Below are 23,156 nucleotides of genomic sequence, written 5' to 3' on the forward strand. Positions count from 1 at the left end.
CTATTTAAATAGGTTTTGTTGCTTGTCTCTAGGCGAGGTGGGACTAAACTTTGATGGTGCCCTTATCATTACCGAGAGCAGCTCTCGGAAAATACGTCCCCTAGATCTAGGTTAGATGCTTTACCGAGAGTCACACTCGGAAAAAGTAGACATTCCCGAGGGCCGATAGTCGACCCTGGGTAAGTACTGCTCTAATATTTTTTCCCTTCTCATTTTGTCTTTGTTTTGCACTATCTTTTTTGTATCTCATATTTCATATGCTTTTACGACCAAAGTTTATAAATTCCATGACTTTTGATGATTTTTTTCAAAACTCAACTTTAAAGAGTGTAAAGTATAAAACATGAGAAGAAGCAGTTGTTGACCGTGTGGGGGGGGGGGGGGGGTAGCAATGCCACCGGAGCATCGCACCGGGCCCTCATACATGCCGTACGGTGTGGTGGCATGTCCAAAGAGGCGGCACGCGTCTCCGGGGTGTGGGCCCCCTCACGGACGGCGATGACACAGTAGTAGACGTTCTGCGGTAACGATGCGGCGTGAATATTATTAAATACTCGGAGCGCGATAAAATCATGACTTTTTTCACGACGTGGGCACATGTGCTATAGGACTGATGGTAATTTTCATAGTTTTTGGTGATGGAGAAGTATCTGAACACTTCCCTCTCCGCGGATTGCTCTTCGCGCGTCTACGACTGTGGCCAGCGGCCTCCGGGGGCTAGCACATGCCGCCAAATCTTGCATAGGCGGTCTCTCACAAGTCTGGAAGTGTTGTGGCGGTTGCAAACGCCCGGCCCGCGTCTCCGGGGTGTGCTCCCCTCACGGACGGTGCGCCGCCGGCACCTGGAGGGGGAAACGGACGCGTCGGGTCTACACGGATGGGGTCTTGCTGTGGCTTTGGCCGAGATGTTGCTCCAAAGTGTTCCGATGGGCTGACCTAACACAACCGGGTGGAGAGTTCCACTGGTCAAAGCCCGTCCGTGCAAAGTCAAAGGGCTAGATCCCGTGGTCAAATGCTACAGGGTTAGGCGGGACGGGGGCCCTGGGGGGGGGGGGGGTAGCAATGCCACCGGAGCATCGCACTGGGCCCTCATACTTGCCGTACGGTGTGGTGGCATGTCCGAAGAGGCGGCACGCGTCTCCGGGGTGTGGCGCCCCTCACGGACGGCGATGACACAGTAGTAGACGTTCTGCGGTAACGATGCGGCGTGAATATTATTAAATACTCGGAGCGCGATAAAATCATGAGTTTTTTACACGACGTGGGCACATGTGCTATAGGACTGATGGTAATTTTTCATAATTTTTGGTGATGGAGAAGTATCTGATAAACTTCCCTCTCCGCGGATTGGTCTTCGCGTGTCTACGACTATGGCCGGCGGCCTCCGGGAGCTAGCACATGCCGCCAAATCTTGCGTAGGCGGTCTCTCACAAGTCTGGAAGTGTTTTGGCGGTTGCAAACGCCCGGCCCGCGTCTCCGGGGTGTGCCCCCCCTCACGGACGGCGCCGCCGCCGGCACCTGGAGGGGGGAAACGAACGCGTCGGGTATACACGGATGGGGTCTTGCTGTGGCTTTGGCCCGGATGTTGCTCCAAAGTGTTCCGATGGGCTGACCTAACACAACCGGGTGGAGAGTTCCACTGGTCAAAGCCCGTTCGTGCAAAGTCAAAGGGCTAGATCCCGTGGTCAAACGCTACAGGGTTAGGCGGGACGGGAGCCCTGGGGGGTAGCAATGCCACCGGAGCATCGCACCGGGCCCTCATACATGCCGTACGGTGTGGTGGCATGTCCGAAGAGGCGGCACGCGTCTTCGGGGTGTGGCCCCCCTCACGGACGGCGATGACACAGTAGTAGACGTTCTGCGGTAACGATGCGGCGTGAATATTATTAAATGCTCGGAGCGCGATAAAATCATGAGTTTTTTACACGACGTGGGCACATGTGCTATAGGATTGATGGTAATTTTTCATAATTTTTGGTGATGGAGAAGTATCTGATAAACTTCCCTCTCCGCGGATTGCTCTTCGCGTGTCTACGACTGTGGCCGGCGGCCTCCGGGGGCTAGCACATGCCGCCAAATCTTGCGTAGGAGGTCTCTCACAAGTCTGGAAGTGTTGTGGCAGTTGCAAACGGCCGGCCCGCGTCTCCGGGGTGTGCCCCCCCTCACGGACGGCGCCGCCGCCGGCACCTGGAGGGGGGTAACGGACGCGTCGGGTCTACACGGATGGAGTCTTGCTGTGGCTTTGGCCCGGATGTTGCTCCGAAGTGTTCCGATGGGCTGACCTAACACAACCGGGTGGAGAGTTCCACTGGTCAAAGCCCGTCCGTGCAAAGTCAAAGGGCTAGATCCCGTGGTCAAACGCTACAGGGTTAGGCGGGACGGGGGCCCTTGGGGGGTAGCAATGCCACCGGAGCATCGCACCGGGCCCTCATACATGCCGTACGGTGTGGTGGCATGTCCGAAGAGGCGGCACGCGTCTCTGGGGTGTGGCCCCCTCACGGACGGCGATGACACAATAGTAGACGTTCTGCGATAACGATGCGGTGTGAATATTATTAAATACTCGTAGCGCGATAAAATCATGAGTTTTTTACACGACGTGGGCACATGTGCTATAGGACTGATGGTAATTTTTCATAATTTTTGGTGATGGAGAAGTATCTGATAAACTTTCCTCTCCGCGGATTGCTCTTCGCGTGTCTACGACTGTGGCCAGCGGCCTCCGGGGCTAGCACATGCCGCCAAATCTTGCGTAGGCGGCCTCTCACAAGTCTGGAAGTGTTGTGGTGGTTGCAAACGCCCGACACGCGTCTCCGGGGTGTGCCCCCCTCACGGACGGCGCCGCCGCCGGCACCTGGAGGGGGGAAACGGACGCGTCGGGTCTACACGGATGGGGTCTTGCTGTGGCTTTGGCCCGGATGTTGCTCCAAAGTGTTCCTATGGGCTGACCTAACACAACCGGGTGGAGAGTTCCACTGGTCAAAGCCCGTCCGTGCAAAGTCAAAGAGCTAGATCCCATGGTCAAACGCTACAGGGTTAGGCGGGACGGGGGGCCTGGGGGGTAGCAATGCCACTGAGCATCGCACCGGGCCCTCATACATGCCGTACGGTGTGGTGGCATGTTCGAAGAGGCGGCACGCATCTCCGGGGTGTGGCCCCCCTCACGGACGGCGATGACACAATAGTAGACTTGGTCTACACGGATGGGATCTTGCTGTGGCTTTGGCCTAGACTTGGTCTGTCATCTTGCGATGACATGCACTAACACGGAGAAGCAGTTATTCACCGTGGACTACACCCTCTCAGTGCCGATCAACGCCCTAGACTGTCGGGGCCACCGGAGGGGTGCCGGTCTCTAGAACCGGGCGAGGCCCATCATTTGAAAAAGAAAACACAGGACGGTAATTATGATGTGCTAAGGTTGTTTGCCAAGCGTGGAAGAAAACAACAAAAAAAAGTATAATACATATTATGGAGAATACACAAGAAGGATGCTTTACCGAGAGTTCCTCTCGGAAAATGCGGCCATTGCCGAGTGCTGCTGGACGACCCTCGGTAAATTCTGTCGGTGCGGCTCTCCGAAAAGCCTCCGAGATCTAGGTTAAGACTTTTACCGAGTGTCGTTAGAAGTTGGCTCTCGGAAATGTTTCCCGCGGGGACTTATGCAAAATTTCCCCCTCGCGCGCGCTCACTCCTCTCTTCTCTCTCTGTCTCTCTCGCCCCCGCCCCCTCTGTCCGCCGCCGCCCCTTAGTGCCGCCTCCCCATCCGGCGAGCTCTGCCGCCGCCACCGCCACCGGGAGTGCCTCCCCCGACCCCTCCACCTCCACCGAGCCCCCCCCCCCACCGCCACCTCCACCGAGCTTGTCCACCGCCACCATCTTGGCCAAGCTTCACTGAGCACCACCGGCGCGGCATCCCCTCCACTGAGCTCTACCTCGTCCGGCATCCACCTCCCCCGCCGCCCCCCTGCCCCGTTGGTGAGCCCCTACTCAATCTTGTTTTTTTGAAGTAAAAGGGGTTTCCCCCCTCTCCATTACAACAAAAGGTGTATATATATATGCATAGTGAATAATGTGTGTGAGTGTGTGCTTTGTATGTGAGTGTGTCAGTGAGTGATGTTGGTGTATGTGTGCATATATAATGAATGGTTTTTTTATATTTAGGTGTGTATATATGTGCATATATAATGAATGGTGTATGTGAGTGTGTGTGTGTGGGAGAGGGGTGCTATTGATGTGTGTGTGTGTGTGCATGTGCGAGTGAGTGTGTGATGTGTGTGTATGGATATGTGAGTGTGTTTGTGTGTGGGGGGTGTGTGAGTGAGTGTTTCATGCAGGACATATGATGTTTGTGTGTTTGACATATGATTGACACAACTTCATTCTTTCATGCAGGACATGCATCTATTTTGACAATAGAGAGAGTGAATTCCATTGCACGCTTCAAGGGTAATCTCTTCCCGTTCATGTGTAGGTTTTCATTATTTGTAGATCACCTAAATAGTCACGTAACCTAGGTGTCTCCCGTTCGGAAGGGTTGTATCTATAAATATGCAAGTCTTTGCATATTTATAACCTCAACTCTTTCGAATTGTCCACGTTTTCCATGGACAACCCGAGGATGTGTAGGCGGGTCGTTTTCATGATGTACTTAGATCCGAGACAGAATTTCGACAGTGTCTCTGTGTTGTTCTCTAGATACACATCCTCTTGGCTTATTGCTGAGACGTGTATTTGGAGAACAGCGGGGAGGTGCTGCCGAAATTTTGTCTCGGGTCGGAGTACGTCATGAAAGCGGACCCAGCCTACACATTCTCGGGTGGGATTAGGACCTATCTTTACCTATTACATAGCTCAGTGCATGTCGTAAAACATGATGGAACCACTTGTTACATTAAAAAATTATGTGTGTGTTTCACTTTATATCAGAGGATGGAAGAACGTGAGTGGATGTACACCGGACATCCCAGCATGGAGGGTATGACCCCTGAGTGGAGGTCGAAGACCAATGATTTCCTAGAATTAGTATTTGCTGGAGAAACGCCAGTTCGTGGAATTTGGTGCCCATGCACGGAGTGTGATAACCAGACTGAAAGAGATAAGATTACTATGAGTAAACACTTAGGCAAACATGGGTTTACGCCAGGCTATTACCGGTGGATCTTTCACGGTGAGACAGAACAGTCCAGGGCGGAGGTGGTGCGACCACGCACCGGCGAATATGATACTCGGATTGAAAACCTGTTAGATGACATCCGCCGTGCGGATCCACGGGAGGACTCGAACTCCGAGGAGCCGCCGAAAAGCCCTGAAGAGTATCATGCAGCTTTGTTTGCGGCACAAAAACCCCTTCACGCCCATACAGAGGTTACTCAACTAGATGGCATTGCACGCCGAATGGCCCTGAAGGCAAACCATAACATGAGCATAATTTGCTTCAATGATTTGTTGTCAGTTATTGCTAGCCTGTTGCCTAAAGAAAATATATTGCCAAAGAACATGTACGAGTCGAACAAAATCCTCGGTTCACTTAAGATGCCGGAGCAAATACATGCTTGTCCAAACGGATGCATGTTATTTAGAAATGAACATAAAGATACGGATTATTGTGTCAAGTGCAAATCCTCTAGGTATATTGAGGTAATAGATGATGATGGTAGCAAGAGGCAGCTCACAATTGCCGTCAATATCCTTTGATATCTTTCATTCACAGAAAGGATCCAGAGGCTTTATATGACCGAGGAAACTGCCCAATATATGAGATGGGCCGCCGAAGGGAAGATGTACAATACAAAAAAGATGCAACATCCACGGGATGGTGAAGCATGGAAGAAATTTGTTGAAATTCATAAGAAAACAGATGACTGGAAGAGTGTAGCTGTTGGGATAACAACTGACGGGTTCAATCCATATGGTTTGATGGCTGCCATATACAGTTGTTGGCCAGTATATGTTATCCCCCTGAATCTGCCCCCTGGCGTTTGCATGCAACGACATCACATGTTCCTGACGTTGATAATTCCAGGTCCTAACTATCCCGGGAAGCATATGAGTGTGTATATGGAGCCATTGGTGGACGACTTACTTGTTGCTTGGAACAACGGGGTCCGGACATACGATGCCGTTTCAAAGAAGCACTTCAATATGCATATCTGGTACCACACATCGCTACATGACCTACCCGGCACGTGCGATATTTTGTGGTTGGTGTGTAAAGGGGAAGTGGCCTTGCCCAGTGTGTCGACAGCGTGTGACTTTCATTTGGCTGGCTAAGGGTCACAAGTATGTATGCTTTGACCAACATCGGCAGTTCCTTCGTCTTGATCACCCATACAGGCAAGACGCTATGCACTTCCAAAAAGGTGTTATTGTTGATGACCCGCCACCACCTATTATGACCGGTGCCCAGCTTAAGGATGAGTTAGATGCTCTCGAGGAAAAGCTCGATGGGAAAGGTTTTGTGGGATATGGAGAGACACACCAGTGGACTCACATTCCAAGCTTATGGAGGCTCCCTTACTTTAAAGATCTTCTACTTCCACACAACATTGATGTAATGCACACTGAAAAGAATATTGCGGAGGCCTTACTCGGGACGCTCTCGACACCGAGAAGTCAAAGGATAACATTCAAGCTAGGATCGATCAAGCCAAACTATGCAACAAGCCAAAATTAAATTTGGTGCCTCGTGCAAAAGGTAATTCTTGGAAGAAGCCACCAGCCCCTTTCACCCCTTCAATGCCCCAAAGGAAGGAAATTCTCCAATGGATTGTGAACATGTACTTCCCTGATGGATATGCACCTAATATCATGAGGGGAGTGAATATGGCTACAAAGCAAATAGGAGGCCTCAAGAGTCATGACTACCATGTATGGCTTGAGCGAATAATGCCTGTGATGATTCGAGGGTATGTCAGAGAGGATATTTGGCGAGTGCTGGCGGAGTTGAGCTACTTCTTCCATCAGCTTTGTGCCAAAGAACTAGATTATGAAGTGGTTGCAAAGTTGGAGGAACAAGCACCTGAGTTGCTATGCAAGTTAGAGATGATATTTCCGCCAGATTTCTTTAATACGATGCAACATATGATCTTACATCTCGCGTATGAGGCTAGAATGGGAGGACCTGTGCAGTTCCGATGGCAGTATGCACCTGAACGGGAGTTCAAGCATCTTCGTGGGAAATGTAAGAATAAAGCCCGCATTGAAGCCTCCATAGCCGAGGCATACCTGAACGAGGAGGTGGCCACGACCACGACAAAGTACTATCATGAGAGTATTCAGACTAGGTTAAATCCAGCTCCTCGTTACAATGAAGAACCCACCAGTAATGTTTCCGACCTTAGCCTCTTCGAAGGCCAAGGTGGCAAAGCAAGTGGACCGAAGCCCAAGAACTTTTCACCTACTGAGTGGTCGACTATTATGATCTATGTCTTGACCAACATGGAAGAAGTGCAACCGTACATAAAGTAAGTGTAGAACACCTTTATTGACAACCACTTAGTAGTCTTGAGTTCTAACTCGAATTCTTCCTATTGCTAGGGAATTCCAGAACGAATTCTGGAAGCTACCATGGCCTCCTAGCGACGAAGAATCAGCAGACCTTCTTGAAGATACCAATGCTGATGGCGGTTTCATTTCTTGGTTCTCAAGAAAAGTTACTTTTCTAACTTTATGTTACTTCAAGTTGATCTTACTTTCCTGTAATGTTTCCACTATTGAACCAGACAATCTCCTATTAATCTTGTAGGCATATCAGGAGGTTGATATGGACGCCAAAGTGAGAGAAGTAGCCAAAGGTTTTGAATACGAGGCCAAGTCATTTAAGGCTTACGACATGAATGGGTATCGCTTCCACACTGATAAACACACGCGTGAGAGGCCCAACCGAAGGTCAATAAATAGTGCGGTCTATTGTCTAGGGACAGATGGACGTCACTACTATGGAACCATCGAAGAAATTTATGAGTTGCAATTGTGGTTTACAAGGAGTGAAGCCCATCGTATTCAGATGCAGCTGGCTCAATCCTGAGAAAGTGAGACGAACCCCTAGTATTGGCTTTGTCGAAGTTGAACGAGCATCGAAATATGCAGGAAATGATGTCTATATTATGGCTCAACAGGCTACACAAGTGTTTTTTCTCCCATACGCGTGCACATCTATGAAATATATCGATCTCTTGAAGTGGGATGTCGTGTACAAGGTACCCCCGCGTATCAAGGTACCTACCCCAAACAAGGACGATTACCATATAAACCCTAACACATACGAGGGGGAGTTCTTTCAAGAAGCAGACACTGACGAAGACGAAGATGATGGCGTGCATCACGAACATGATGCTATGGAACATGAGGCCATGGATGACATGGAAGTAGATAATGCAGAGGACGAATACGAGGATGTTTCTGACCCTCGAGATTTGGCATTACTTATGCGATGGCACATGGGGCTAGATGAGGATGAGGGACCCCTGAAGACTTCAAGGATGAATGTATGAACGGGCTGATAGCGATGATGAAAGCCCTGATCCAAATGTTGCACCTAATATTGACCCTTATTTCTAACAACTCCATGTAATCGTGTGAGAACTCTATGTATGTGTGTCACAACTCTATGTATTCGTGTGTGTAACAACTCTATGTATTCGTGTGTGCAACAACTCTATGTGTTCGTGTGTGCAACAACTCTATGTATTTGTGTGTGTAACAACTATATGTATTATTGTGTCAATTCCATTTATTCTTCATATGTGATATATTTATTGTATTTACATTAAGTTGTATCATCTGTACTAACTGGTTTGTTCTTCTTCGTATCAGGTGATTGAAACATGACAGGTAGCAAGAAGATTCCAAAGGAAAGTTTGAAAAAAGTGAATGATATGTACAATGATCAACCTGCTCGACCGGTGAAAGCGGTGGCCGCTCCTTCATCGGTTGCCACAATCGCCAAGAAGGCCAAAGGATTGGCGGGTCTAGACACCCGTCCGGCAAAACGTGTGAAACAAGGTCGAGTACCACGCGGGGGAGGAGTAGGAGGCGGACGAGGAGGGGGAGTAGGTGAGGTAGGAGGAGGAGGCGGACGAGGAGGGGAGTAGGTGAGGTAGGAGGAGGAGGCGGACGAGGAGGGGGAGTAGGTGAGGCAGGAGGAGGAGGCGGACGAGGAGTGGGAGTAGGTGAGGCAGGAGGAGGAGGCGGACGAGGAGGCGGACGAGGAGGGGGAGTAGGTGAGGCAGGAGGAGGAGGCAGACGAGGAGGGGGAGTAGGTGAGGCAGGAGGAGGAGGCGGACGAGGAGGGGGAGTAGGTGAGGCAGGAGGAGGAGGCGGACGAGGAGGGGGAGTAGGTGAGGCAGGAGGAGGAGGCGGACGAGGAGGGGGAGTAGGTGAGGCAGGAGGAGGAGGCGGACGAGGAGGCGGACGAGGAGGGGGAGTAGGTGAGGCAGGAGGAGGAGGCGGACGAGGAGGGGGAGTAGGTGAGGCAGCAGGAGGAGGCGGACGAGGAGGCGGACGAGGAGGGGGAGTAGGTGAGGCAGGAGGAGGAGGCAGACGAGGAGGCGGACGAGGAGGGGGAGTAGGTGAGGCAGGAGGAGGAGGCAGACGAGGAGGGGGAGTATGTGAGGCAGGAGGAGGAGTACGTAAAGCAGCCCAGAGTAGAGCACCTCTTTCTTCTCCTCGACCCTCTGATGCAGTGCTTCACCGTGCTCAGGAGGAGGAAACAGAGGATGGGGATGAGGCGTGTGAGGAGGAGGACGAGGAGGATTTTGCGGAGGAGGTGGTGGAGGACGACGCCGCCGAGAGGAGGCTGGTTGTTCGTCGGGTTTCTGAGGGTGGGGATGGACCCTCACGGGTGACAGAGCACCACGAGGTGAGCGGTTCGCAACAGAGCGGTTCGACTATCAGCACTACTTCCGGAGGGAAAGTGTGGTTGCGTGGTTCTTCAAAGCTTCCAAGACGTCCATATGTGCATAGAGACGTGTTGATTAAACCAATGGGAGAGAAGTAAGTGGTTATCTCGACTCATCCCATATAAATTGTACCTTTTGTCATTTCCTCACATATAATATGACTTCACTCTTCGAAATGCAGAAGCTTAGTAAAAGGTGGTGAGAGGCGTCTGCCACGGTCGCTGAGTGGCATCATTGGGGGTCTTTGTAGGTTAAATTATCCTGGACTGGTCACTTTGCCGAACGGTATCATTGAGCCAGCTTGGTCATGGGATCACTACAAACTTGCACCAGATTTTCTGGATATGCGTCAGAGGGTTTATGCTAACAGAGCCATGCGAGTGGTCAATGATTTCTGGGTAAGTCCTTTCAAACACCTAAATGTCAATACCAAAAGGTTTAAATTTGCCATAGTCATGATTTAACCCTTCTCACATGTATGCATGTTTGTAGGATTTCTATACATGCGTTGAGGGTTAGAAGGATCGTGCAAATGTGGTGGTCGAGAATATTGCCAAGAAACTAGTCCACGACATCCACTATTAGGAACGCGTCCGGTTAGTGGTCAAGTATCACGCGGACTATCTCAACCATAGGATTTCCAAACAGGAGGCTCGAGGGACGCATCTTTCACGGGACAATTACTTCAAGGCAAGTGACGATGGATGCTTGCTATTCCCTACATTACCGCAAAATTAGAATCCTTACTAAGATGTATGTGTTTAATTTACAGGTGATTACTCGGTGGTGCGCTGACAAACGTCCGTGCTGGGAGAAGATCGTCGAACGGTGGATAGATCCAGGGTGGCAGGATGAACACAAAGTAATATCTGAATGGCGTAAGTTGATGGGGGGTCGAGGACACCGTCAAGGCAACCTAACCATCCCAGGTGTCGTCTCAAAACATGTAGGCAACCACATCCTTTTCATCATGTTCTCTTTCATTTGTGAGCATTCCCTTGATTGTTTGGATCGCTTTCTTTTGCAGAAAGAAGACACTGGCAAGGATATCACTTACTTCGAGGCATGGACCATCAAACGTACCAAAGACGACAAGGACAAGGACCCTCTCCACCCGGAGAGGGACTGGATCAGCTCTAAAGCCCGGTTAGATGGAGAGAACTACACCAAAAAATTGAAGGAGACGTACGGGCCTGACGCTGATCCTCACGTGCTACCGTTTGACCCTCTTGTGGCCATTGCCGCGGCAGGCGTAGACCGAATGGCCGGATGGCGGTTCACCTCGATTCTGTCATAACCTCCTCCCTTCCGAGAGTCAACACGCTCCGTGCTATGAGTACTGGCTCTACTCCTACCGTAGAGCGTCACGTACCACATTCCGTGAGCATTATTGAGGATATTCAGGTCAGTGCTTCTTCATTGATCCTTCATGGTCCTGCATATTTGCATTTCAACATGAATGACATTTGCATTGCCATATTGTAGACTCGACTGATTGACACCGAGAAAGAACGAGATGAAAACCGGGCCAAGCTGAAGGCACAAGATGATCTAGTGAAGTCTTTACAACATATGGTGGCCAATCTTTATTCCATGCAAGGCCAACCAGTGCCAGAGATGCCACCGACGCCAGAGTGGAACATTGTGAGTTTCGTTCAAACTATTTCTATCACCATTTTCGGCATTACCATATGCATTCATCTCACTATTGGGTCAATCCATCACAGCTCAACCCATCACAAGGGTCGAACAATGTTCCGGTAGTTCCACCTCAAGTTGGTGGAGTTGGGGCAGCAAAGGGAATAATGCCTTCTAATGTTGATGTTATCACTCTGGTTGATGGAGTTGGGGCAGCAAACGGAATGATGCCTTCTAATGTTGATGTTATCACTCCGATCTCCAAAATCGCGTGAACTTCATGTTATGTTATGTTAGAAACTGTTCCCTGTATGTTGAGAACTCTTGCATCTTGAGACTTGTAAACTTGTGGTAGTCGAGTGTCTTCACTACTATTTCACCTTTTATGTACTATTGCTTTTATGTGGAATGCTTTTCAGAATCATTGCTTCTTTTGTTCAATGATGCCTATATGTGACATGTTTTATGTGTGATGAACTATATGCTTCTGCTGTATATGTTTCGCTGCAGGAAAGAAACAGAAACAGAAAAAAGGCTCATGGGCACACCATTACCGAGGGTGGCTCTCGGTAATAACTGTGAAACTGGACCATAATGCACCCTTTACCGATAGGCCTCTCGGTAAACATGTACCAACCAGTAGAACCTGACACCTTTACCGAGAGGCCTCTCGGTAAAGGATAATAACCTGTGGTGCCCCTGACAACTTTACCGAGGGAAAAGGATTGCCGAGGGTGGCTCTCGGCAAAGTTGGACCTCGGCCTGCTCTCGTGGTCCCACATGTCAGGAGGTGACACGTGTCAGCCTCCTAGTGGTTCTCTTTGCCGAGAGGGGCTCTCGGCCAAGATGGCCCTCGGCCTGTTCGCCTGGTCCCACATGTCAGGAGCTGACACGTGTCAGCCACCTACTGGGTGGCTTTGCCGAGAGGGGCTCTCGGCAAAGCTGGCCCTCGGCCTGTTCGCCTGGTCCCACATGTCAGGAGCTGACACGTGTCAGCCACCTACTGGGTGGCTTTGCCGAGAGAGGCTCTCGGCAAAGCTGGCCCTCGGCCTGTTCGCCTGGTCCCACGTGTCAGGAGCTGACACGTGTCAGCCACCTACTGGGTGGATTTGCCGAGAGTGGCTCTCGGCAAAGCTGGCCCTCGGCCTGTTCGCCTGGTCCCACGTATCAGGAGCTGACACGTGTCAGCCACCTACTGGGTGGATTTGCCGAGAGTGGCTCTCGGCAAAGCTGGCCCTCGGCCTGTTCGCCTGGTCCCACATGTCAGGAGCTGACACGTGTCAGCCACCTACTGGGTGGCTTTGCCGAGAGTTGCTCTCGGCAAAGTTGGCCCTCGGCCTGTTCGCCTGGTCCCACATGTCAGCAGCTGACACGTGTCAGCCACCTACTGGCTCTCTTTGCCGAAAGTGGCACTCGGCAAAGAAGGCCCTTGGCCTGTTCCCCTGGTCCCACGTGTCAGGAACCGCCGGCACCGTCTGCTATCCGTTAGCTACTTTATTTTGCCGAGTGATACTGTTTGGCTCTCGGCCAAGCCTTTGCCGAGTGCCCGTGTTCTGGCTCTCGGCAAACTCCTATTTACCGAAGAGGTGTACGCCGGGTGGCTTTCGCCGAGGATGACACTTGGCAAAGGCTTTGCGGGCGGTTTTCGGCCCTTTGCCGAGTGTCCGTGGCACTCGGCGTAGCCCAGAATTCCAGTAGTGAACGAATGAACGATGCAGACCGAGCAAAATTCCAATAACCGAAACTCTAACAAGCTATAGCTATGAATTCGTAATTACAAGATCGGCCAATGAACCTATATCATATTTACATGTCTATTCACGCACGCATTATATAATAAGGAAAGAAAACGTATGTGTCTTCCTTCTTTCCAGCTCTGCCTAGACGAACAGCTCGAGCAAGACCGGCGGCTGGTCGGCCGCGGCCTGGTGCCCCGCCACCTCCTGATCCGAGAGCAGCGCGACCCGCTGGTCGTCGGCGCCGCCGAGTGCCATGTCCTCGCGGTGCCGCCTCATGTGTCCCCCCAGCGCCTGGCCCATCTCGAACCCGAGCCCGCAGATGTGGCACTCGTGCCGCTGCTTTTTCCGTTGCTTGATGGCTCTGGCGACGCCGACGCCGAGCTCCAGCCCGTGGCGGCCGCGGAGGTGGCTGGTCCGGTGCCCGCCCAGCGCCTGGAACGTCGCGAAGGCCCGCCCGCACGTCTTGCACACGAACTCCCCCTCCCCCGACGTCGCTACCACGGCGCCCCTCCTGCGCTTGGCCGGCGCACCAGCGCCTGAGTCGGCTGACGTTACGGCGGAAGACGCGGGATCCGTGCTGAGGGACAGTGCCAGCGACACGGCTGGCTCCTCCTCCCTCGTGCGTTTCATCCCAGCTCCCATGGATTCGCTTGTGGATTTTGAGCCCTCGATTTCCCGTCCTTCGTAGCTAGGGCTAGGCTCCCACAGCTTAGCTTGCTGTCGTGTGAGCGAAGAAGCGAGAAGGAATGTTGATCGGCCGGGGCGGCCTAGTTATATATAGGTAGTGTGCGTACGACGCGGTTGCTTGGTGGAGCTTAATTACATTACGTGGGTGTCAAGTTGGTGAGGCTGGGAAACAAAACCACCATTTCGTTTGCTGCAGCTGAAAAGCAATCGAGATACAGCAATCTACTCCACCCCAAGTAAACTATGTACTAGGACGGAGGGAGTAGTATTGAACTATATTGATGATGACACGGCACCGCCTACAATTTACTTACCGAGCAGTGCGCAGTTGGGATTATATGTAGGAGTAAGTAAACTAAGTGCTCGACGATCACCGTGTGCTCCTAAAAACGAGCACCAGTAATTACCTTGCCGGCTTGCCGCGTGAGTAGTACATGGTTTGCATACTTGGCTGTAACTAAAAACACTCGGTATTTGCATGCATAGCGAAGACTTGGTCGTTGACCTGAGGATCGTTCGGATGCCCAGGACATGTAATGGACGGGCTGCATGTGGACGTGGACGAACTTGGACTCGCGAGAGACGTCGTTCCAGCACGCTATCTTGATCCAAACCTGCATATGGCATGGGCGAAACTTGTCCGAACCAGCAGTCCAGCATGCAAGAACTAACTAACTAGGAGCAACGTCGCTTGGGACATGGATGGTGATGTCACCGCGGGCTCATCGGCCTACTAATGTATTCGCACTTGCTAGCTGCCGGTGCCGTCGACGTGGTAGTAGGTCAGGTAGCGCGCCGAGTCGTCCGTGCTGCGAGGGGGCTGCGCGGCCGTCTTCCAGAGCACTGAAGAACAAGTAAACTAAATCAAATCCTTGGACGAAAAGATGGATCAGCATTTGGTCTCAGCTTGGAGCCTTGGCGTTGAGGGTCACGATTGCGTAAGCACGTACGAGTCCCATGCATGCATCGATCGATCGGTTACGTAAGTTTGCAAAGCGTACGAAAGAGCATGCATGAAGCAATACTTGCATGATGACCAATTAATCTAACCACCGCAGATTCGATCATGCGCGTCCAAGCATCTCTGTGCCCTACACACATTTAAAATAGTCTTCTTAATCTTGATCAAAGCTTACGCTTTCGAGACAGAGTCCGCTAATGGGACGAGCGGAAATTGCCTAGCATGTCGCCCTCGCGATGTGCAGTGCATGCACCTGACGATGTATGTGCAACAGCGCCGCAGTTTCTTGCAAAGGTGGACCAGAGGAAGCGGTCAGCCTATCGGCGACCAGCCTTGCGGCAGCGGCACCAGGAAGCAAGATTCTGGTTGGGATCTTGTAATGGATCTGCATGCATGTGCACAAGCTAACAAAACTGGTTACGTGCTGCTTTGGTTGTTTATAATCACTTCTTCTTAGTGGTGTGTTGCAATTAGTACTTTGAAAAGGTCCCTTTGACACTAGAGGGAGAGCACGTAAGCACCGACTTACGTCGCCGTACATGCACGATGCACACCTCTCAGGATCTGAAGCTTTGTATCTATCCGTCTACTTGGCTAGTCGGCTCATGGACAGACAGTAAATGGATTTCGATGATCCATGATGAGTTGATGACACCATACACTGCCGCGTAGCTTACAGCATCCACAGCCGCAGGTTGCAAATCCAGGCCCTCAAACGCCCGCGGACGGGCGCGTCCGCGGGCACTGACCGAACACGTCCTATTTGGTGGCTTCCACACCCATGTCCCTCATATCCAAACCCTCAAAACCATATAACGCTACGTAAACACAATCAACAACACGCAGTTCATCGGATCAACTTTGCATCGCTGGACAAACGAAGCATAGTTCATGGGAGTTCAATGGCAAATCCATACTACGAACTTAAAACATAGTTAAAATATAAACATAACGGGGAAGGGTGGTGGAAATCACCATTTCCTCGCCGGCCCCTCCCCCTTCCGGTCGTCGGCGCGGCTGTGCCCCTCCTCCATGTAGGCATCGGCGTGCGGAGGCGCGTCGTCATCGGAGCTCGAGGTGGAGCCGTTCGTCAAGTCCGTGTCGAAGTTACAACTCATGCCCGATAGCCTGCGGAGCAGTCGGTCCTGCTCCTTCGCATGGCGGGCCACCTTCACCTTCACCTCCGCCGCCGCCTCCTTGGTTGCCTCGCGCTCCGACGTCTCTATGGGGAGTCGGAGCGCCGTGGCATTCTTCGATCTCTGCCGTCGTCAGAGAGCGGCGAAGGACTAATGCGAGGAGTGCGGCCTCGGGATCCATCGGCGCTCGTGACGGCGAACGGCGGACCGACATCGCCTCCCCCCTCTCCGGGAAAATATCTGGTACTCCGATCCTTGGGGTACTTCTGGTGCTTCAAGTTAAAAAAACAAATCTTAAATCTTTCCAAAATTTTCAAAAAAATATATGAATGTTCGTAAGAAATGTGACTACAACCCCTAGATAGTTCAGGTCCAAACACGAAATGTACATTGAGACACAAAAATATGAAATCCAGATGTTAATAGTGTAAATGTTGATTCTGTCTTTTTTTACACTATTCATACAAGATTTCACATTTTTGTTTCTTAATGTGCATTTCTAGTTTGGACTTCAAATTTCTAGGGGTTGTGGTTACATTCCTTGCGAACATTCACATTTTTCCTAGATTTTTTTTTGAAACATTTATGAATGTTTTTTTCAACTTGGAGCATTGGGAGTACCCCAAGGATGGGAGTACCCGGTACTCCCCTCCCCCCCCCCTCGCCCGCTGCCGCTCACGCCAGGCTGCACGTGCCTCGGACTCGGGCGTCCTCATGCACGCCGGCCCCGGCGCGGGCACGAGGACCCAGCGATGGCCGGGTACCACTTCCGGACCAAAGGGTGGTGGAGGTGGACGGCGTGCCTGGTGGAGCGAAGGGGAGCTGCCAGAGTGGAGCGGAGTAGAGTTATCGGTGCTACGCGGCGGGTGGGAAGGGCAGATGACGTCGCCGGCGCTGTATCGACGGGCGACGGTGCTGGGGAAGAAGATCTGCCATTGTTGGGGCTACCTTGCTCGAGCTGCGACCTCCGCAATGCGATGCGGAGGGCCACCTCCTCCACGTCGATGTTCGACCCGTCAGATTCTGAACCGGATCCGCCGCTGCTTCTGTCGCCGGCCATCGGATCGAGGCGAGGGGATCGGAAGTGATGTGGATGAAGAGGGGAGTGAAGTGGGGTTTGGATTGATCGGTGTCTAGGGTTTTCCGGATGGGGGATATTTGTGGGGATGGGGGGGGGGGGGGGGGCTGACGTAGCGGACGCATCCGGTGCCCCATATCTGCCCTATATTTAGACTGGATATGAGGAGTGCCGGTCAGTCCGGACATTTGAGCCCCATTTGAAGGCCCCGTCTAGGTCAGATTTTGATAACCGATCAGTGACCGAGTAGGCCGCCCGGATGTTTGGGACCAGTTTGGGGCATCCGGCTGGAGATGATCTCACCCAGTAAACCGAGTGCTGCACCGAATAGTGCTCTATTACCTAACCGTGTGAGTGCTACCATGCACACTAGCTTCTCCACCAGTAATGGTACTTACCCTGTCAATCCAAAACCGTTAGACTTGCATATGCACGGGTCAAGTCTCTTAGTCTTTGATCAGGTTGGATGCCGAGGACACGAACATGCCGATAGATTTATCTTGGCGCTCCCAGTTTGGACAATCATGCACGAAATTTGTCCGAACCTGCAGTCCAGCACATATCCAAGAACTAACTAGGAGTACACGCGTGTTAAGGAAAAGACTAGTAGTACACGCGTTCTCACTGCTCACCTGGGGCACACGTAGATTACTCCAACATGGGCATACATCCATGGTGACATGCTGTGTTGGTGCCACTGCGTGTCCATGAATGGGCTCATCTCACGTCCAGCGTTCAATTTAAGTTTTGTGGCGGCCAGGCTAGCTAGCTTGATTCGCGGCTTTGAGAGCAAGTTACAAGTTACTCCCTCTGTTAGTGATCTAAATACTCTTATATTTTTTTATGAACGAAATTGAAGTGGAAAGTCTGTCAGCATCTGGTCCCAATCAAGGCGTAAGCAAGTACCGCTGAATCCCATCGGTTACGAACGTTACGTGGGCATGGAAACGAGAGAAATCCTATTGGAATTGGCCGACACCGTTAGGGTATACTCCGCCTCCATGCATGCTACATGTTCTAGCAGGAATGGAAGCGGAGAATGTACTACTCCCTTCGTTTCTAAATATTTTTCTTTCTAGAGATTTCAACAAGTAACTACATACGAAGCAAAATGAGTGAATCTACACTCTAAAATATGTCTATATACATCTGTATATGATAGTCCATTTAAAATCTCTAAAAATAATAATATTTAGGAACGGAGGGAATATGTGCGTGTCTGCATGAACAACACACGTGTTTGAACAAGTTGCCTTCGATTGGGCTAACTGGTCAGTATCAGCTATGGAAACATAGGTGACCCGTGCGGCGCAGCAAGTGCAACACTGCCGGCCTGGAGCATCGATACGCTGCCTATATCAATCGTATTTGTCGAACCATAGTCTGCTGACTGATCGATAACAACATTTTGAGATCAAATTGCTGAATGAAGAAACGAATTTTCCTCGGGACCGACTACGCATCAGTTAACTGAAAATAAAACTGCATCAGTCACTTTGATACAGGGCCCTTCGATCTTCATCCAACGGTCGAAAACAGTTGTTCTTCCTCGCGCAGCTGCCGGCCCGCCCAGGCCTAACCGCCTGCCTCTCCCGCGGCTGGTGGCTAGCGCTCGCACTCCCCTCTACCTCCCCCCACCGTCATGCTGGCCGCCGCCCCGGCCATCCTTGTAAGCTCCGCCGCACCGGAAAACAACTCCAGCGATTCTCTGCACCCCCAACCCTAAGATAGATAATGGGGATTATGGGGGCCATGGCTTCACCCTAAGATAGATAGTGAGGTTCTCTTCTACGGCGTGGTCCAGCCTGAAGGAAGGAAGAAATGAAGGAAAGAGGTGATTGACAAGAGGAAAAATTTCAGGTACCTATCGAGTAGCAAAACCGAGTTTCCTCTTAGCCGTCAATGGAATTAGTGAATCCCGCCCAAAGGTGTATACGGTTCAAAAACTGAAAGATCCTTGGCATAATTCATCAATCTTCAGAAACGCTAACAATAGTATATAGTACGAATTTCGTATTTACAAGATCGAACAGCGAACCTATATATTTCATTCCAATCAAACTCATTTACAAGTGGTCCATGCAGCGTGCTCCACTTGTAAATGTGTTTGACCACGCATCATCAAGAAACAAAAGTGCACCGTTTTCCTTCTTTCCAGCTAGCTACCTAGACGAACAGCTTGAGCAAGACGGTCCAGCGTGAAGGTTTCCAACATTCGATGGAGATGGAGGAAACGGATGACCACGTCGAAAGACAAAGTTAAGAGGGAGAGGGGAGTGACTCACCGTCGCTAGACAAACGGATGCTGAAGGTGCTTCCTTCCCTGCTCCCGATAGCTATGTGAGAGGGTCGTGTTGGAGCTAATTGGAGGCGGCTGCATGTGGAGCCTTTTAACAAGCCGAGGCGATTATTGGAGCAAGACAGAGGGAAGCAAAGCGACGCCGTGTGGGCCCGCCTCAATACCCACGACGTGTCGAGCCTCAGTGTGTTGACATGCATACATACATGGCACTGGCAGTAAAATACATTCGTTTTAGCTCCACGTTCGTATAATTCAACTATCCGTTTCAATCGAAAAAAATATATATTCAACTAGTGTGATTTTATCCTCTTCTTCTACTAGTAGCATACGCACGTAAGACGTAACCCGCGTGCTTCGTCCACTACTGATTAACCCCGTTGAAATTTAAAAAAAAAGGTAACACGCATTCCATTCTAATGACTGATGCCTCATTCAATATTTTGATCAGCTAGAATCGTTTGATTTTTAATTTTATTTTTATGCTAGGATGTCTATAGAAGGTACCCAACTTTGCGTTAACTTTTTACAGGTCATCAATGATGAACGACTTCTTTCGAAATGTGGAAGGATGGGCTAGACCGAGTAGTTAGTCGATAGAGTAGGGTGAGTGGTGGATGGATGGCGGTGTCGGTGTTCATGTAAATTGTAACACTAATGTATATTACACATGTGTAAAGTTTGGTGATGAAATAAGTAAATATGCGACCTATACAAAAATGACAAGATGGTGATTTCCAAATAGTGAATAATGCATGCACTGTTCATCTTTCCAAAATCATGATTTTATCATTTTTGTGTAATTCACATGGTTACTTATTTCAGCATCAAAATTTACACATGTGTTATATACACTCATATAAACATGTTGATTTGTTTTCAGAATTTTTTGAAACTTTAAAATAGCCTTTTAACACAGTTCAAAAAATAGGGCTCCAATGGACCCGGGTTCCAAAGTGACCTTTTGATCGTCTTCCTTCTTTCCAGCTAGCTAGCTACCTAGACGAACAGCTTAAGCAAGACGGGTGGCTGGTTGGCACTGGCCTGGTGCCCCGTCACCACCTGACCCGGCAGTAGCGCGACGCCGCGCCACACCCACTGGTCGTCGTCGATGCGGCCGCGCAGTGCCATCTCCTCGCGGTGACGCCTCATGTGTCCCCCGAGCGCCTGGCCCGTCTCGAACCCCATGCCGCAGATGCTGCACTCGTGCTGCTTGTTCTCCCGTCTTCTCCGTTCTCTGATGGCCCTGGCGATGCCGACACCGAGCTCCAGCTCATGGCGGCCCCGAAGGTGGCTCGTCCGGTGCCCGCCTAGCGCCCGGAACGACACGAAGGCACGGCCGCACGTCTTGCACACGAACTCCCCCTCACCCGATGTGGCCACCACGGCGCCCCTCGCGCGTCGCCGTGATTTCTTGGCCGGTGACCCGGCTGAGTCCGCTGACGTCGTGGACGGCGTCGGTGAGTCCGTGGTCAGCGCCAGCGCGAGCGACAATACCTCCTTGTCCCTCGCGCGCTTCATCCCCGCTCCCATGGAGTTTGATCCTCCGACTTCTTCTTGTCCTTCGTAAATTTCCAGCTAGCTTGGTTGTCTGTGAGAGAATGGAGAATGAACGGGTTGATATGGCATATGGGTGCCCGTGGCTCACGTTATATATAAGTAGGTGGGTATGGAGTTGCTAGGGGCTGGCAAGCTAAACGCATCTAGCTTGCTGCAACTGGAAAGCTACAATTAAAATACAACAATGTATTCTACCTTAAGTAAACTATACGTACGTACTATTTACTGATGATGGTACCGCACCGCGTAATTTATATACCGAGTGCGCAGCTTGGATCCTATCTCAACTAATAAGGTCTCAACCGTGTGTCCCTAAAGAGGTTACTAGTATAGTATACACCTTGCCGCGTCAGTACAATGTTTAGTTTGCGCACTTGCCAGTAATGACACTAATCAGTCCAAAACTGTTAGATCTGATTTATATGCATGGGTGAAGATGTACTCTTGGTCTTTTTCATCAGGTTGGATGCCAATATATGGACATGTCGATAACTTAATAACTAAGTAATCTCCTTGTGAGAGGCAAGCACAACCGTGTCAACACGGTCAAGACTCGAGAGATATGGTCGGAAAAAGACATCGTCTTCGTACTTGTCTTTATAATACATATGGTTCCCAGGACATAGGGAAACTTGTCCGAACCAGCGTTCCAGTATCTAAGAAGGAGCCACAAAACTTGTCCGAACCAGCGTTCATCAATAGTTGGATGATAAGCAGTACTCATATTGAGTTGTGTTCCAGTTCTTTTGACCAAAGTCTGCCAAAAGGTACTAGTGAAAACAGGATCTCTGTCAGACACTATATATTCTGGTATTCCATGTATTTTGTGCACATTATCCAAAAACACTTCAGCAACCTTAGCAGCAGTGAAGGGATGTTTCAATGGAATGAAATGGCCATATTTAGTGAACTTGTCAATTACCAGGAAGATACAGCCAAAATGGCCTGAGACAGGCAGTCCAGATATGAAATCCATAGTAACATACTCCCAAGCCTTCTTAGGAACTGGTAGAGAGGACAGCAATCCTGGCTAGTTAACTCTCTCTAGTTTAGCTTGTTGGCAAATGAGACAGGATTGCACTTTCTTCTTGATGAAAATTTTCATTCCTGACCACCTAAAAAGAGAATGTATCATGTGGTAGGTGACAGGAAATCCTGAATGGCCACACCCACTGGACTGTCGTAGAAGGCAGCAAAGATTTTGTCATGTAATTCTTGCTTATTACCTATCCATATAGCTCCTTTGTATCTGATTATTCCTTGAAGTAACTGGTGATTGGGCTTGGCAGTAGGATCAAGAGCTAACTGTTGTAGAAGTTTAGTAGCAGTCTTATCAGCAGTGTAGCTGTCAATAACTTCAGTCATCCAGACAGGTTGCACTTTAGAAATGGAGAACAGTTGTTGATCTGGTGGTCTTCTGGACAGAGCATCTGCTGCAGAATTCTCAACCCTTTTTTATAAACAATTTGATAATCTAACCCCATCAACTTGGTAACGCTAGTAGAAAACGAGCCTTTAGTCCTGGTTCTAGAGGGCCTTTAGTCCGGGACTAAAGGGCTAGTCCCGGTTCTGTTACGAACCGAGACTAAAGGCCCTCCACACGGCCGCTGTCTGGAGCTCCACATTTAGTCCCGGTTGGTAACACCAACCGGGACTAAAGGAAATTTTATGAAAAAAAATTGAATTTTTTTTCACGATTTTCAAATTTCTGAATTATTTTACAATTTAATCTCTACTCATCCCTCATCACTGCTCAGTTTAATCTACAATCTCTATTCTCTAATCACCCCTCATCATTCCAAATCGTCTAACTTCCCGGCCAGTCACCCATCCTGTCACTACTCCAGCCTGAGCACACTTAACCTCCGAGTTCTATTCCCCCTAGTTTCCAAGTCTGCACTTGTTGTTTTCCTGACAATAGTAAGATGTCAATCCTATTAACCATCAGGAGTTTAGCTTGAGCATGAAGTCACATGTTTCACTGTTTGAGTTTGAAACTATTATTCTAAAAAACAATAATTATTTAGTAACACTAATATTTCTTGATAAGTAGTTTGACCATAGTTTGACCAAATTTGACCAAAATTCAAAAAAACTTAAATAATTATTTAGTAACACTAATATTCTTGAATAATTATTTAGTAACACAAATACTT

The 23,156-nt window shown here is 50.0% G+C and overlaps 2 protein-coding genes across 2 annotated transcripts; both read right to left on the reverse strand.

Moving 5' to 3' along the window:
- Positions 1–13,285: 13,285 nt before the first annotated feature.
- Positions 13,286–13,994, reverse strand: LOC109784246 (uncharacterized). Its single transcript, XM_020342842.3, has one exon. It carries the CDS (start codon positions 13,919–13,921, stop codon positions 13,421–13,423), a length of 501 nt encoding a protein of 166 aa, XP_020198431.1. The 5' UTR covers positions 13,922–13,994; the 3' UTR covers positions 13,286–13,420.
- A 6,445-nt stretch (positions 13,995–20,439) lies between these two features.
- Positions 20,440–21,031, reverse strand: LOC109784245 (uncharacterized). The gene has a single exon (XM_020342841.3). The coding sequence runs from the start codon at positions 20,971–20,973 to the stop codon at positions 20,440–20,442; it is 534 nt and encodes a 177-aa protein (XP_020198430.1). The 5' UTR covers positions 20,974–21,031.
- Between the last annotated feature and the right edge of the window lie 2,125 nt (positions 21,032–23,156).

This window comes from Aegilops tauschii, chromosome 5 (genome assembly GCF_002575655.3).
Source record: "Aegilops tauschii subsp. strangulata cultivar AL8/78 chromosome 5, Aet v6.0, whole genome shotgun sequence".
Classification (NCBI taxonomy): Eukaryota; Viridiplantae; Streptophyta; class Magnoliopsida; order Poales; family Poaceae; genus Aegilops; species Aegilops tauschii.

What these genes read in the sequence shown, in the direction of transcription:
- LOC109784246 (XM_020342842.3), bottom strand. Translation starts at nt 13,921, where the DNA reads ATGGGAGCTGGGATGAAACGCACGAGGGAGGAGGAGCCAGCCGTGTCG.
- LOC109784245 (XM_020342841.3), bottom strand. Translation starts at nt 20,973, where the DNA reads ATGGGAGCGGGGATGAAGCGCGCGAGGGACAAGGAGGTATTGTCGCTC.